Raw genomic sequence first — 16326 nt, forward strand, 5'->3', positions numbered from 1 at the left:
ATATCATTGTAAATTCAACCTCCAGTGTTTGCAGCAGTAGTATCGTTTTTCTTAGATGACAGGGTCAGAGTGTTTGTTAACAGGGTTACATCATTACATTTGGCATCCTCTTCAAATTGCTCTTGAATTTTATATATGTAGTTTTCCTTCCAAGGTTGATAAAAAAACTTATCAAACTACCAAATTATCTTTACTTTCACTGCTCATAAAGATGGCAGCACACACACACACAAGACTTGGCGCGCGCGTGTGTGTGCAAGCGAAAGATATTAAAATACCCATCTGACTTACCATCATGTGAGTGATCAGTAGGCTGGGCAACATATCACTATTATACAGATAGTCATATGAAAAGGCATTTTTCATTAAAAGACTATCTATAGAGCTCTGTATTAATTTACTGATAATGTGAACCATTTAGTTATAGGATTAAGGATATTGATGGGGCAGTAGGCAAGTCATGTTATTAGTGTATGCCAAGACACTGGACTGGACCTCTTTGATTGTATATCATCATCTTAGCTGTACTTGAAGCAACACATCCATATAAACACAGTCTCTTGTTCTTTTTTCTTTTGTTACTGCTGATGTTCTCTGAACATAAGTGTTACTGAGTGTGTAATTTACCATCAAACCAGGAGCCATGAAGTGCCTTGAAGGCTTTCCCTGAGTGCTCTGCAGAGAGACACTTTACATAGACACAGCCCTGTGAAGAGAGCAGGAAGCATATTGTGAGATCACTGCAGCGAACAGCATGGTCAGGTAATGAGAGTTTAGCTCATCACTCACAGGATGGAGCATACCTCTCGTGAGTTCTTGTCAACAGCGATGTGGACGATGCCATCATTGTCATTACACTTCTCCAGGATGGCCTCATGGATGGCTAGATCCCAGTTCTCCCCAATCTCCCTGAAAATACAAATACAAAAAGCTGAAAGAAGTAGAATCATGATATAGACTAAATGTGGTAGGCAGGTAAGAGCTGCCTGACAGCACATTGAAAAAGCAGCAGGGAAAGCTACTCACATCACCGGATCAAACATGTTTCTGATCTTCAGACATGGAGTCAGGCTGTTGGGAGGAGAATTCCTCCGGTCTAGAGGGAAAGCTGAGGAGAGAAAGAAATTCTACTGATGAAAATGTCAGAACACACTGTTGGTTCAGTACAATCCAGTGAGTATGTGTAACCAGGGCCTACAGCTACATGGTATGTGGACCTGAGCTGACTGAAGCTTCTTTCAGCAGGTTTGCACAGACCTTAGCTTGAACAGCTACTAACGTAGAAATTGTTGCAGACAGTTCACCAAAGCTGCAGGGGAGGTCTCATTTGGATCAAAGCAAAGAGCATTCTGGGCCCCTTGATATTTACTACCAGGAAATTTGAAGGGGCAGTGACAGTGTGCTCTTGCCTATTAGCAATAAAAGTTTACCCATGATACCTAGATTCTTCTGGTTTCTGAAGGAGTCATTGCTACAGTTTGAGTTGCATGCTCTCTGGAGCCACTGAAATTGCTTTAGTGTGTGTTACCTTTTCCCTGCCAGACTTTGGAGGGCATCAAGGAGGTCTTGTCACAACTGAGAGAAGGTTGGATCCACCTCCAGACTAGGAAGTCCGCTCCACCAATCCTCTGAGTCTCTGTTCGAATTCTGGACTCATTGGCAGAGAGAAAGCTCACAGCCTGCTCCCAAATCTTCTTCATTTCCTTCCTGTAAAATATCACTTTGTTACAAACATTCCAGAATTGATAGATCAATAGATATACAGCTCATGTAGTTTGTTAATAGATAAGCTGATATAAGAATCTGGAAAATCTGTTTTATTTTTTCCCAAATTCTGTTTTTTTTCCTCTTTAATTTTTGGGGATTCCATTTTTTCAGTTAAATTTTTTTGGGAATCACATTTTTTTTTTACTTTTGACTCTTATTTTACTAACAAAAACAGTAGGTTTTTAATGTAACTGAATAAAATGTACAAAAATAAAATAGAAACCAGAGATTATTATTGATAAAAGAAGAAAAAACATTAGCTTCCACATGTAGTTTTAAATGTCCCTTTCATTTCATAATAATAATAATAATAAATATATATCTATTTTGTGGCTGTACTGACATTATTTTGATTTGATTATTTTATTTTGAACATGTAAATCAAAAAATAGATCAGATACAAAAGAAAAGAAAAAGAATAGGGAAAGGAAATGGACAATATTTCCACTTCTATTACAATTTGATATCTTGATTAACATGTCCAGAAAGTAATCCTTTTTAATCTTATTAAATGTAGCAGTAAAAGGTGAAAATTGTATGTTATCAATGGCTGAACAGTCTCTTGCATCAGTTCTCTTCCCTTGTTTCTCACATGGCTTTTGGACAGTACATAGTCATTGCTCGTATTTTTACGCTTCCAGTTAACTGAGCGTTGGAAGAATTTGCAAAACAAAAGACCAACTGACACATATAAGTCATTCGGGAACTGCTCGGCTCTGTACTGAGGGGTTAATGTCGAGTTTCTCAGTTTCGTGTTTCGTCAGCAGAGTCGTGGGCAGACGTTTTGCCATGCTTACATTGTTTTGAAGGGGGAGGGGCTCAGTCTGTGGAGGGGGTTTGTTGTATCACCCAGATTTGCTTCCCTCCATGCAGTTTTCCTTAGACATACATTCCTCTTCCACACAAAAACAGCATTTCAGTGAAATTATGTGAAAAATCCCCGATATTCCACGTTAAAAAATAAATTCTGTTTTAATCGGCCAATTCCGCAATTTCGTGATTGTGGAAATCATAGGGCCCTAATGATATAATAAACATTTATTTTAATACAACCGTATATAATAAAAACAGTACACAGTTGCAACTCTATTTGCAACATGAACACATCTGTATTAACAGAAAGGCAACAGCACACAAGCACACAAGCTGTGGCAGCCTTGTATGTATTTACCGGTCCTGAGGCTGAACCAGGGAGTCTCTAACATGGGGAATGGGTAGGTAGGGCTGCAGATCCTGGTTCTCTTGGCAAGCCTCACTGTGGCTTCTCAACACATCTGAAAAACAAAAAACACAGTTAGGAATAATAAAGGAAAATAATGAGGTTAGTAGAAGAACGGCTGATTGTATGTATAATCATGTTATCGGGTTTCCTTTGAATACTAGATCAAAGAAGATCTAAAGTTACCTAAAGTTACCTGTGAGTACTGTAACAGAAGATGCCTATGTGAAGCCAAGTTATGGGCAAGAAGCCCCGCAAAGTCCCATTGTTGAAAAAACGACATGTGCTGAAGAGACTACAATTTGCCAAAGAACACACTGACTGGCCTAAAGAGAAATGGCGCAACATTTTGTGGACTGACGAAGTAAGATTGTTCTTTTTGGGTCTAGGGGCCACAGACAGTTTGTCAGACGACGCCCAAAAACTGAATTCAAGCCACAGTACACTTTAAAGACAATAAAGCATGGTGGCGCAAGCATCATGATATGGGGATGTTTCTCTTACTATGGTGTTGGGCCTATTTATCGCATACCAGGGATCATGGATCAGTTTGAATACATCAAAAGTCATGTTGCCTTATGCCGAAGAGGAAATGCCCTTGAGATGGGTGTTTCAACAAGACAACAACCCCAAACACACCAGCAAGCGAGCAGTATCTTGGTTCCAGACCAACAAGATTAACGTTATGTAGTGGCCAGCCTAATCCCCGGACCTTAATCTAATAGAAAACTTGTGGGGTGACTATATAATGCTCAATAATGCTGTTTCTGAGGCAAAACCAAGAAATGCAGAGGAATTATGAAACGTAGCCCAATCGTCCTGGGCTGGAATACCTGTTCACAGGTGCCAGAAGTTGGTTGACTCCATGCAACACAGATGTAAAGCAGTTCTCAGAAACAGTAGTTATTCAACTAAATATTAGTTCAGTGATTCACAAGAAAGCTAAATCTTCAAGCATTTTTCAATTTATAAAGTAAATGTTTGAGTTTGTAAAGAAAAATGCAGACACCGCTATTTTTTTGAACAGCGTAATATATTATTTTTTCCTCACTTTTGTAAAGTAACAACAATTCATGTTTTGATTCGGAATAGAATGTGCAGTGTTTCCAATGTATTTGAGTGTATGGAAATAAAGTAAAAATAAAATAAGGATTCTGAGCTTTACTCACTTTTTTAAACACACTGCTATTATTTAGAACACAACTGTATATACACATACACATATACATACATATACACATATACATATATGCATATATACACACACACATATACATATACACGTATATACACACAAACACACACATAAACATAAGTGTTTAAGTGATCGCTGATGGCGATCAATCAGGATTTTTTTCTGACCACATTTCTCCCCTCTTGAACAGACTAACATCTTTTCCATGACCGAGGAAAATGTCCTTCAACATGGTTGTTTAAGAAATGAGAAGCCACTCATTGCATAAGTTGGGGTTAAATAACTTGTTGCCAGCTGAAAGATAATCATCCATGTAGTAATTATCCCCGATCCAAGTCCTTAAAAATTTGGTAAATGCCAGTGCTGATACTGAGTCCTGATCTGACACTTGGCCGTAATCAATATTTTCCAGGATAATACAGCTGCATTAAGAAAAAAAAGTACCTGCATCCAAGCTGTTCCTTAGTAGGTTTTTTATTTTGTTGAAACAATGTACTTTCATATGGCTCTTTCTTATTCTGCATATACTATTGCAACATTGGCCTACCACTTTCCTTGCGTTAGAGGTGAGTCTGTGATGCTGCGCTGTGACATTAGACCCTGGAGTACAGACTTGGCACACACTTGGTACCTCTATATCATCCATTGCTTTTTATATATTCCTTACATTGTCACGTTAAATGAAATCGACATGTTAATTGTCTGTTTCACATGCGTTCATCATCTCCTCGATTGCCTCTTTTACATGCTTTGCTGTATGAGACCCACAAAAATAGTGCACATACCGGCACGTTGTAACTCGAAAGTGGGGTCAATGTAATGTAATGCAAAGACGGTGCCAGGGACTCAAAAACTCATCATGATGAAGAAAACCGTGATCCTTTACCATGGAGATGAGCTGGTTATCCAGATTGATTCATTCAATTATATGTTTATATGTATATGTATATATGTACTGTATATATACATAATATATAGTAAACATATTAATGTAGTTTCAAAATAAGTTAGGAATATTGGGTGAGCTGTGCCTGGTTTCCTCCAGACATGATGCTTAGAATTGAGGCCAAACAGTGCAATTTTGGTTTCATTGGACCAGAGAATCTTGTTTCTCACAGTCTGAGTGAGACTTTAGGTGTTTTGTTTTATTTGCGAACTCCAAGCAGGCTTTCATGCATCTTTCACTGAGGAGATGCTTCCATCTAGTCACTCTGCTATAAAGCCCAGATCTTTGGAGGGTTGCAGTGATTTGTTTATTGCAAACAGCTGCTAATTTGTACATTTTGCAAAGAAACCTTATTTGCAGTGGGGGCTGAATAATTTTGATTGCAACTGTATATAGTAATTTCAGTAATAACTCGGTGTAGGTAGTGTGCTTAACATTAGCAAGTCTTCCTTACCAATAATCCTTTCCACCATGTCATACATCTGCCTGGTCTCTTCTTCCTCCCTCCTCCAACGATATTTCATGTAGCAGACCACACTCCACAAACAGCCTAACACTGCACAAACAAGGACACAGGATTCACAGGTTGAAATACAACTATTGAAAAACTGTTGAAATGGACTGGTAGGTGATGTGTCATCAGAGATGACACTTCACTCCCCCCCCGTGTCCCTCTCAGTTATCAAACTTTCATTTAACTTAAATCTTATGAAATGATCAAGTGTCCGCAAAAGTTTAAGGTTTACAGATTTGTCAAGGTGGCACACTCAGCTTTTGAATGATACCAAATATCACATAAATGAATTAACAAGATATCCCATAAACAAATTAACAAGATATCCCATAAACAAATTAGCAAGATATTATGTAAGTGAATTAATAAGATCACATATTAAGAAATGCATGAAAAAACATAGTCAGTTCAAGTTTGAAATGTTATGCGTCAGAACTCATAAGCATTACCTACATCCAAGTATTAATATATTTGATGGGCAGAGTGAAATGAAACAGAAAATATATATCAACATGCTATCCAGTGATTGTTCCTTTTTCTCTTGGATGAGCAGGACTGCAGTATAAGGACGCACTCACTCTTGGGCAAGTTTCTCTGTACCTTGCCGAAGCACAATTGTCCCTCCTGCAATCACATTGCTTTGGCCGCAACCAGGCCTGAGCATGGTTACCTCTCTTGCAGCACAATGAAGAATAACTGAGAGTACATGTTAGAGAACAGACCTTATTTTGTGTTGTTTTGGTCATAGATGGCTCTCTCACATTCCTGGATTTCTTGATTACGGAAGGCATTGTGATACACATGATTATACCTCATGTCCACATTGCACACCCTTGCTTGTGCTCATGCATGAGAACATCTCTTCCAACCATGTCAGGGCCATGGAAGTTTACTGTGCTTGAGCACAGTATGGAGTGCTCACGCTAGCCAAACAAACTGGACTTTGGGGATCAAAATGCTTGATCAAAACTTCAAGCATGTGTTTGGAGTCATTTTATGACTCTCAGGGGAATGTCCTTAAGACTGAGAGGCTGATAGTCCCACACTTTGTTACTAACTAATATTCTAGTCCTCAGTTATATATATGTAGTTTCTGTTTGAATACATTGTGCACTGTGCCTCCTACAGGGTTTCTGCAGGTTTGAACAAGTCAAATTTAAGACTTTTAAGACCATTTTGAACTGAATTTCAGACCTACACGAGGTACGAAAAAGTAAGGAAAAGTGCAGTTCCAGAATTACCTGAAAAAATAACCTAGTTTTTACATCCAAATCTGTTGCTAAAATGTTTAGCAACGGTGTTCAAAATCCAAAGCACCTCCGCTTTCAACGTAGGAGTTGAGCCAAATGTGAGACGGCAGAGGCAGCGCAGAGTTCAGGTCGAGCAGAACAGGTTGTTGGCAAAATGCCATTTACGTGGAACTAACTGTGAATCTCACCAACACATTTCCCCAAAACAAAACAAAAAAAGGTGACAACGGAAGCGGTAAATGAACATACATATTTAAGACCTAACTAAATGTTGTTTAAGACCTATATGCAAAATATGGATGTATTTAAGACTTCTTAAGACCCCGCAGAATCCCTGCTCCTATTGAACTGTTTCTGTGACTGTTTTATGTTTTGCCCGATGTCTACACAGCCCGCTGTGCAAATTAGCAGCGCAGCAGCAGCAGCAGCAGCAACTTCAGTGCTGTCTGTAGCAGCACCAATGGGTTCAGGCACAGTATTGATTGTAGGTCATTTCTGTTTTGGTAGCATTCAGACATTGAGGAAGCATTTGTGGACAAAAATATTAGTATGCACAGGTGCAGTATGGGTCAACATTTTCTATCATTTTAAAAATAAAATTTTGAAACTCATGGGAACTTCCAACTACATTTTTGCAGTTGGGCCCAGGTACAGGTGCAATAATGAATTCCTGTATTTGGGAATACACTCCCCGTGTTTTATTTCTGATCTACTTATCTCACCAACTGCTATAAGGAAGACCCTGCTGATGACTGTGATGAAGGCTCGACGGAAGCGGCAAGCGAAGGGCATCTTGGGATGTGTTGACTCTAGCCAAGAGATCTCGGACACATCAGACACTGGAGCATCAGCTGCCTGCCCAGTCAGCCTGCAAAACACACACACGTACACGCACAGACACACACAGTGAGTACATATGTTACATGTCAGGCATTTGATCAGTAATAATACATATATTGTGTATTACCTTATCCCAACATCCTGGCCTGTCCGAATGATCCACTCCAAAGAGGTATGAATGAAGCCTTCAAACTCCTGATTCTGAGCCTAAACAAAAGACAAAGTACAGGTGAAGTTTCTTAAAACTTCCTTTTCCACTGTGATGGGGCCCTAATCGGCCAGTGAGGGGCCTGTGACAGGTCCATGCTGGACCTGGAAGAGTCCACAACTGGAATGAGATCCCCCACGACAACGTAGTGAAGACAGGGCCAATGTTTGTTCAAACAGAACCAAGCAGCTCCAGCGTAAAGCCACACACCAGTGTGTCAAATAATACAGCAAGCCGGTACTGCAGATAAAAAAGAGGCATGACTGTACACACACATTTTTTTCAACGTGTTTCCCCTGGGTCTACCTGTTAATCTAAACATGTACCCACTGACTGAAGGCATTTATAGTGTGTTGCGATTGAGGCTCTGAACAAACATGTATCCTTGAAAGTTACATTTTTCGCTCTAATATTTTCAAAGGACAGAGTTAAGTAGGCTACTACATATCTGCAGACTTCATGTGAAGTAACTTCATAGTGTTAAAAATTCCAAAAGCTGAGATGGGTGAAAAAAATATTGATGTAATCATTTCCAAAATCCACAACACATTTTTACCTAAAGAAATATTCTATGTCAATATGTGTATAATCACCAAAACAATTTTCTAACGGTGTTCTAAAGGCCTTTGGTTATTAGCTAGGTTATTAGCTAAGGCTATAAATGCTGTGATGCTTTCTGTTGGATTGTTGTACAACCCACATGATTTGCATATGTCCCTATCAAATAAACCATATACAATACAATACAAAACAAGGACAAACTGGACTAGGCAAAACACACTGCAGCGTTTAATACCTTATATCAACTTTGATGGAAATATAAACCTATGCCCAGTCTATTTAATACATTTTCTAATGTTCCAACAAAGAGACTGCTCTCCATTGCTGGACATTAACAGCACAGTATTCACATATGGGCACCACTGGTATATGCTTTCAAATGAATTCATGAATTTGTTAATGGTTATCAAACTTCACAGCTAAAAAAGGGAGTCAAACATTTATATTAATTAGTGTGAATGCTGACCCAGGATTTATCATATTTTTGGAAATTTTACAATATTCTACAAATGTTTTCTTATTCATTCTTATGGAGAAATCTTAAAGCCTCTCCACCCATTCAGAAGTCTTCTGCTCCTCTATAGATTGAGCTACAGACACCATTCAAACTTTCAACAGGTCACAACAATTTAAATAAAAAATCAAAACGCTGTATACAACATAGGCGTGATTGGCAAAGGACAAAAGAGCAGGAAATATATACGGCTCCACTATGTCTCTCTTTACATTTATTTTGTCCCGTTGTCAACTTCAGCTAAGAAAGAAAAAGTTTGCTCCGCACATCCAAAATTCTTAGAACACATTGTTTCCCCTATATTTTTTGTAGCAGCTGTGCTCTGAGTTGGTAACCTAGCAACACTAGGGGGGGCTAGGGGCATGCCTCCCCAAATTAAAAATCATAAAAAATAACCCTTTAAATGGTGACCACTGGTGAGATTTTTGAAAAAAAAAAATCATTTACAGAATTTCAGAATCTAAGGCATGAGACAAAACTGTGTAGGAGCAAATACGTTAACCTCTTGAGCATTAGAGAACTTTTTTACTATTATATTCTTTATTATTATAGTTTTTTTATGGAAACAGAAGCTGTTTCAGAAATCGGTGGGCCACATGACAGGGACGCTATTAAGGAAAAAAAATAGTCATAATTTCTGCATATTAACATCAATATAAAATAGAGGAAGAACAGAATCACGTGGTACGCCCACCCAAGATGGTCGCTTAATGAGAAACAGAGCTTGCCTTTCCACCAAATCCCCCTAAAAACTTCAATATAAGTCGTTCTAATTGCACTTGGTTTTCAGACATTGTTGGAAGGTGGCATGAGTCAAAAATTCATTACTTTACTCGCAATCAGCCTCTTAATTCCAGAGGAAAGCCAGCGCAGGAGCCCCAGATAACGCCGCTGCCTAAAACGGCGGTTACATCTAAGAGTCCTCCAAAAGAGAGCATGGCAGCTGAGTTGACCAGCATCCGATCTATCCTTGAGATCCTGGCTAAAGACATGAACTAGGTGAAAAATGGACTCGAGTCTTTGAACAAAACTGTTAACAACCTCGGCGGTAGGATCACGGAAGCCGAAGAGAGAATCTCCTGTTTAGAGGATGAAGAAGCTAAGGCTAACCCAATCATGTAAAACTTGGTGAAACAGAACCAGCAGTTGCGGGAAAAAGTGACAGCACTGGAGGGATTTTCCTAATGCCAGAATATCAGAATCTCTGGTATTAAGAGAGGGAACGGAGAGCTGGGATTTGGAAGGAGGCTTTAAAACTCTGTTGAATGAGGCGCTGGACACTGGAGCTGACGATTAGTATGAGATAGAAAGAATCCACTGCGTCGGCCCTGCACCTGCTAACGACTTAAGACCGAGGCACATCATCGTCTGTTTCATGCAGGACAAAGCCAAGGTCGCGGTTCTCACAGCTGCAAGGAAAAAGAAACAGATCACCTGGAGGGACATGAGGGTCTGCTTTTTCCAAGACTACGCCCAAGAGCTACAGGAAAAACGCAAGAAATATGATGAGGAACACTGTTATGACTTTCACATTGGACTACCGGTGACACCGATTCTAAAGCTCTTCGGAGGTGAAGAGTTTTTTCGGCGGCCGGGAAGAAATGGATTGTCCCGCTGAGGACGGCGGGGGACAGGTGCCACTCAACATGGGCAAAAAAGGATGAATCTTTCTGGCATGGATTAATCTAAATAAATAAACTGACTTATGATCACCGCTTACAATTTGGAGGACAACTGGACTAAGATGGAGGTTTGATTTTGGATGAGCGCCTTTTTTTCTGTCAGGATACACACACAGCCTGCTGAAATGTTATAGAACATTTAAGAGTGAAGGTAATTGTGGACAATGCGCCGATTTTGTTTGAGCCTTTTTCCTTTTTTTTGTTAGTTCTTCACTGAACGGGTAAGACATGATTTTATTTACTTTGTACAACCACGTAACTCCAACAATAGTATATTGTATGTGTGAGGGTGTAAACGTATGTTTTAGGGGTGGATTGATTTTGGACATAGGCCTATAGTTCTCCAACAGTTTGAGAGTGATCAAAGTAAAATAAGCAACTTTAATAACCTATGTGATGCAAATGAGTGAGGGACGGGAATGGGCAAGTAAGGAGGGGATCCATAAACCTGCAAACATTCCAGGTTCCAGCTGCTCATGCTGTTCTTTTCTTTTTTGTTCATTTTACTGTGCCTACAATGTTGTACAATTATGCTTATTTTAACCAATGATTCTTACCAGGAAATTGGTAATAACTGTGTGGACTGGACAGACAGAGCCCTGTGAGCGTTGCTGCCTATTTAGAAAAATATTTTTAAAAAACACTGCCAGATGACTGTTTAAAATGTCATGGAATATAGCAGGTTGCCACAGTGTTGTGAAATCGATCCTCATCTATTTGAAACAGAAGAAAACCGACTTTGCTTTCATTCAGGAGAATACAAATGATGATTTAAATGACGATGAATCTGTAAAATTAAAAAGGGATTGGGTGGGTCAAGTTTATTTTAGTATGGATGGATAGTATTGGATGCTGTGTTAGAGGGTCAGAAAATGACTTTTGTCTACCTATTCCAGACTTGATTATTTCCTGACCTCCCACTCGCTGGTGAGTCAGACTCTCGGTGCCACAAAATCTACGATCAGGTGGCACTTGAATAATCTATTACTATATAGGGAAGAATACTATGAGTACATTAGAAAGGTAATAAAGGAATTTGGGGAGTTTAATGAGGGTTCAGTTGATGACATTGGCATAACTTGGGATGCTTTTAAAGCCTTTATAAGGGGGGTCTTGTTCAATATAGCTCTCAAACTAAAATATTAGCAAAAGTTAAAGAGGCAATTCACAGTCTCCGGTTAGGAAAGGCTCCTGGCAATGATTGCTTTCTGTTGCTTATGTTGTAAAATCTTGCCCCAAGATTGTTAACTATCTACCAGGACGCATTGTGAAGGGGTAAACTCCCAGCTAGTATGAGATCAGTGGTTATCACTTTACTCCTTAAAAAACGGAAAGACCCACAATATTGAAAACTATCATCCAATCTCGTTAATTAACAGTGATGAAAAAGTAATCTCCAAGGTGCTTGCTGCCAGGCTAGAAAGGGTGCTTCCCAACCTGGCACATGCTGATCAGGTTGGGTTTGTTAAAAATAGGTGCTCAGTTGACAGTCTCCACAGAACATTACACATAATGTGGAAAAGCAGGAATGATATAGACCCCTTAGTTGCCTTCTCCCTAGGTGCGGAGAAGGCTTTTGATAAAGGTTAATTTGCATTCCTTTTTCATAAATTGGAGGAATTTGGGTTCAGTCTATCCTTTATACAGTGGTTACTGTATACAAAGCCAGTAGCTACAGTAATTACTAATGGTGTGATGTCACCTTCATTCAAACTTAGGCGTGGCACTAGACAGGGTTCACCCCTGTCGCCACTGATATTTGCCTTATTCCTGGAACCACTGGCAATTGCATTGCGGGAAAGTAAAGACATCAAAGGGGTTCAAATGGGCCATGAAGGACATGAGCTTTTTCTATACATGGATGACATTCTTTTGATTACAAAATGCACAATTGTGGGAAAGGGTTGTTACCCTCTTAAATGATCTATTCGAATTACAACTCACCAAGATCCCAGCTCTGTGTATTCTCGGTCTGCTGCCAGAGAATAACACTTTAACTGGAAGACAAAGACTATGGATACGTTTGGCTGCTACAACAGGATGTAGAATAATTCTGAAACACTGGAAGTCATCTACTCCGTCCTGTTTTAAGGAATGGACTGAACAAATGACAAGAATGGCTACATATGAGTGAGTCACTTACAGAGTAATGGGGAGAGAGGATATCTTTGACCAAGTCTGGGGGTCCATCTTGATGTCAGTAGAGGGGTCGTCTGTCTGAATATAAGGCACCAGATCTGATCTAATCCAATATAGCGTTTGCGTGGTAGAATGAGAGGACAAATGTTAAACATAAGTGTAAGGCACATGTCGTTGTTGTTTTTTCTTTTTCTTCTATGATGTATATGTCTTGTAATTTGTGATGGTGATATATGTTGTAATGTCTGTCAAAAATATTAATAAAAAAATAGAGGAAGCACTAAAATACAATAAAAAACGTTGTGTCTCATTTCTCTAGTTTACCAATGCAATCTGCAGCTGGTTTGGAGTCACTGGGCCACATGATATGAAAGATATTGAAGAATCTGCAATTATTTTGTATTAGTATATTTATGCTAAGTCATTTAATGAAAGTCCCTAAATCAGTTTCCAGTGATTCAGGCTCTCGGGGGTGAGCTAGCTGTCCTTGCTAAGACTGGGCGAACCTCAGTAAAGTCGCGGCTGGACCCAAGTGAATATCCACCTAATATCCTAACCTAATCCAACTAACTTCACCCTCATTTGACGAGTCGTCTGTTGCAGCCCTTGAATAGGATGACGAGGATTTCAGTCACTCGACTGAAACTTGTAGAAATTATACAAATAGCAGCAATTCCAATAATAATCTATGTAAAGATAACTTAGGGTGTAGTGCTTTCACTGTGAGCAACTTAAATTTGCCATTCGCCTGTGATATTAAACCGCTCTGTTATTATTGGCGAACCGAACCAGTGTGACAGTCTTCTCATATCGAGGGTGTGTCGATCAGACAATTGGTCGGGTAAAATGGGTCCTTTACTCAACTTAATACAGAGTTGTCCCACAAAGCAACATTACATAACCAAACAGTAATGTAGTAACTGTAACTGTCTTTGGCAACTTATATGAGGAAAAAAATACTGCAGATACACGTGGAGAAGCGTCCGTCCTCCTATCTGCCCTCCTGCCTGTCCTACCGACTCTTCGTCACATTTCTGCCCTAAAAACAGCGTCTATGACTGGCAAAAAACTTTAACTCACTGAGTGTTTGTAATGACAATGAATCACTGCAATGGTCAGCTCTGCGGCCGAAACGCTAGTGGACTTTCCCCCAGAAAACGGCCTCCGTCCCCGCGAGTGAGTCTGATTGACAGGGAGGACACTGGGAAACACCTTCATCATGATGACACCATCACGCCTCTTTAGGAGCCGCAGCGCCGGCTTTTTGTAGCCCCAGCCACACTGTCGTTTGCATGAGGGATCCTGCGTCAATTCTTTGCACCCTCCTGTGAAAGTTTCAGATGCGGAGAGAGGGGAAATTTCTCTCCAGCGCCAATCCAACTCTGGAGGTAGTAGCAGGGCTGCATTATTGGTGAACCGCCCCAGTGTGAATGGATAAGCCGGAGGCGTGGAGTAGGGGTGTGTGGGTCTGACTAGTGTGATAACGCTATACAGAGAATACAGAGAAATGTCCCACAAAGCAATGTTACAGAACAGAACAAAAGTAACATAGTAACTGTAACTGTCTTTGGCAACTTATATAGGGAAAACAAATACCACAGCTGTGCGTGGGGAAGTGTCCGTCCTCCAGTCTGTCCTCCCGCCTGTCCTACTGACTATTTGTCACATTTCTGCACTAAAAACAGGATCTGTCAACTTTAACTAACCGAGTGTTCGTGATGAAAATAAATCACCGCGACTGTCATCCCTCCCACCGAGACTTCAGGGAAATGTCCCCCGGGTTTAGATTGATGGGGAGGACACCTGGGAAACATTGACGTCATCAACATGACGTGTACCATCACACCTCAGCGCCAGCTTTCTGTGTGAATTACACAGCGATACAGCGGAGATGCTTCGCTCTGCGTGAAGTGGGCACATGGTCTTGTTGTCTACAGAATATGCAGATCTACATGGCATCACTACGTCGCTTTGCAACGCTTTGTTCACTTGTATATTAGTTGTTTGGCACATGGCAGTGACATCATGCCAAAGACAAAAAAAGACGAAAGAAAGACAAAGAGAGACTGAAGGAAAGAAGGAGATAGAGAAAGATATATATTAAGATATATTAAATATATATGCAGAGAGAGAGAGAGACTTTAGTGACTGAATATAAATAATTACATTTAGCTGACACTTAAGCATAAACCAAATATAAGTTGTATTACTTTACATAAAGCATGTACTTTATTTTTTGATCTCGTGTGAAAAATGTTCTTTTAAAATATAGGCTACTAATTCAACTGTTTTGTTTTTCTATTAGGAGGCGGATAGAGCTACAAGTAGGACGTCAGCGAGTCAGACCACAATTCAACACTCTTTTGCCAAGGGTGAGAAGTGGGATCCAAAATCAAAGAAGGCAAATGAACTCAATCAAGCTGTGGCATATTTTATAGCAAAAGATATGTTACCCTTCCAAGTGGTCGAAAAACCTGGATTCCTAGCCCTGATGAAGAAAGTGGCCCCACAGTACAATGTACCAAGTACAATGTAAAGTTCACTTTGGCAATAAAGAGATTGAGAAAATGTACAACGAATTACGAGCAACTGTGCAAGAGAAGGTGTCAGATGGGGTGTTGTTTGCAGCGACCACAGACCTGTGGACCAGCAGCTGTGGAGGCAGTGAGCCATACATTAGTTTTACCATCCATTATCTCTCCTTGGAAAGGAAGCTGATGGCTCACTGCTTAGAAACCATGTACTTTCCTAAAGACCACACACATGCCAATATTATTGAGATGGTAAAGAATTTGCTCAATGCTTGGACCATTAAGATGGAAAACATTGTCTGCTTCACAACAGATAGTGGCTCCAACATGAAGAAGGCGTTTGAAGAGAGCCCTGTGGAGTGGTTAAGCTGCTTTGGCTATAACCTCAACTTGGCCATTAACAAGACCATGAAAATCCAGAGAGTGGATGCAGCCAGGTCCTGCAGAAAGGTGGTGGAAGCCTTTTCACGAAGTTGGAAAAAGAAATGGGAGTTCCAGCAAAAGCAGAAAGACCTGGGGGACACTACTAGCCAATGTAGCCATTCTCTGATGCATGATGTGGTAACCAGGTGGGGCTCCACCTTTGAAATGTTGTCAAGATTCCTGGAGCAGAAGGAGGCTGTCTCCTCTGTTTTGACTGCAGACAGGAACTCACGCCATCTCATGCCCAGTAGTGCAAACATAAATGCCATGGAGGACATCTGCCAGGTCTTTTCCACCCTTCATGACTTCACAGATGCCATTGCCTCAGAAAAAAGGGTCACCATATCAGCTCTGAAACCTGTTATGGACCACATCAACACAGAGATCCTGCTAGATTGTGACGAAGATTCTGCTCTCACCAAACAAATGAAGCTGGCAGTCAAAGATGACTTGGAAGCATGGTATTCAGAAAATCATCTGTGAATCATGGATCTCTGTTGTTTCCTTGATCCAAGATTCCAGGCTAGATTCTCTGCC

General features: G+C 40.2%; 1 protein-coding gene across 1 annotated transcript in view; it reads right to left on the bottom strand.

Moving 5' to 3' along the window:
- The window catches only part of lemd3 (LEM domain containing 3), a 37305-nt gene that overhangs the window by 2997 nt on the left and 17982 nt on the right, over nucleotides 1–16326 (bottom strand). The window contains exons 5-12 of the mRNA XM_037121001.1: nucleotides 7859–7938; nucleotides 7614–7759; nucleotides 5582–5683; nucleotides 2939–3041; nucleotides 1529–1707; nucleotides 1027–1108; nucleotides 804–909; nucleotides 628–706 (exon numbers count right to left, since the gene is read on the bottom strand). Of these exons, the coding sequence (XP_036976896.1) occupies nucleotides 628–706; nucleotides 804–909; nucleotides 1027–1108; nucleotides 1529–1707; nucleotides 2939–3041; nucleotides 5582–5683; nucleotides 7614–7759; nucleotides 7859–7938 (877 nt within the window). The remainder of the gene's footprint in view (nucleotides 1–627; nucleotides 707–803; nucleotides 910–1026; nucleotides 1109–1528; nucleotides 1708–2938; nucleotides 3042–5581; nucleotides 5684–7613; nucleotides 7760–7858; nucleotides 7939–16326) is intronic.

This window comes from Acanthopagrus latus, chromosome 14 (genome assembly GCF_904848185.1).
Source record: "Acanthopagrus latus isolate v.2019 chromosome 14, fAcaLat1.1, whole genome shotgun sequence".
Lineage (NCBI taxonomy): Eukaryota > Metazoa > Chordata > Actinopteri > Spariformes > Sparidae > Acanthopagrus > Acanthopagrus latus.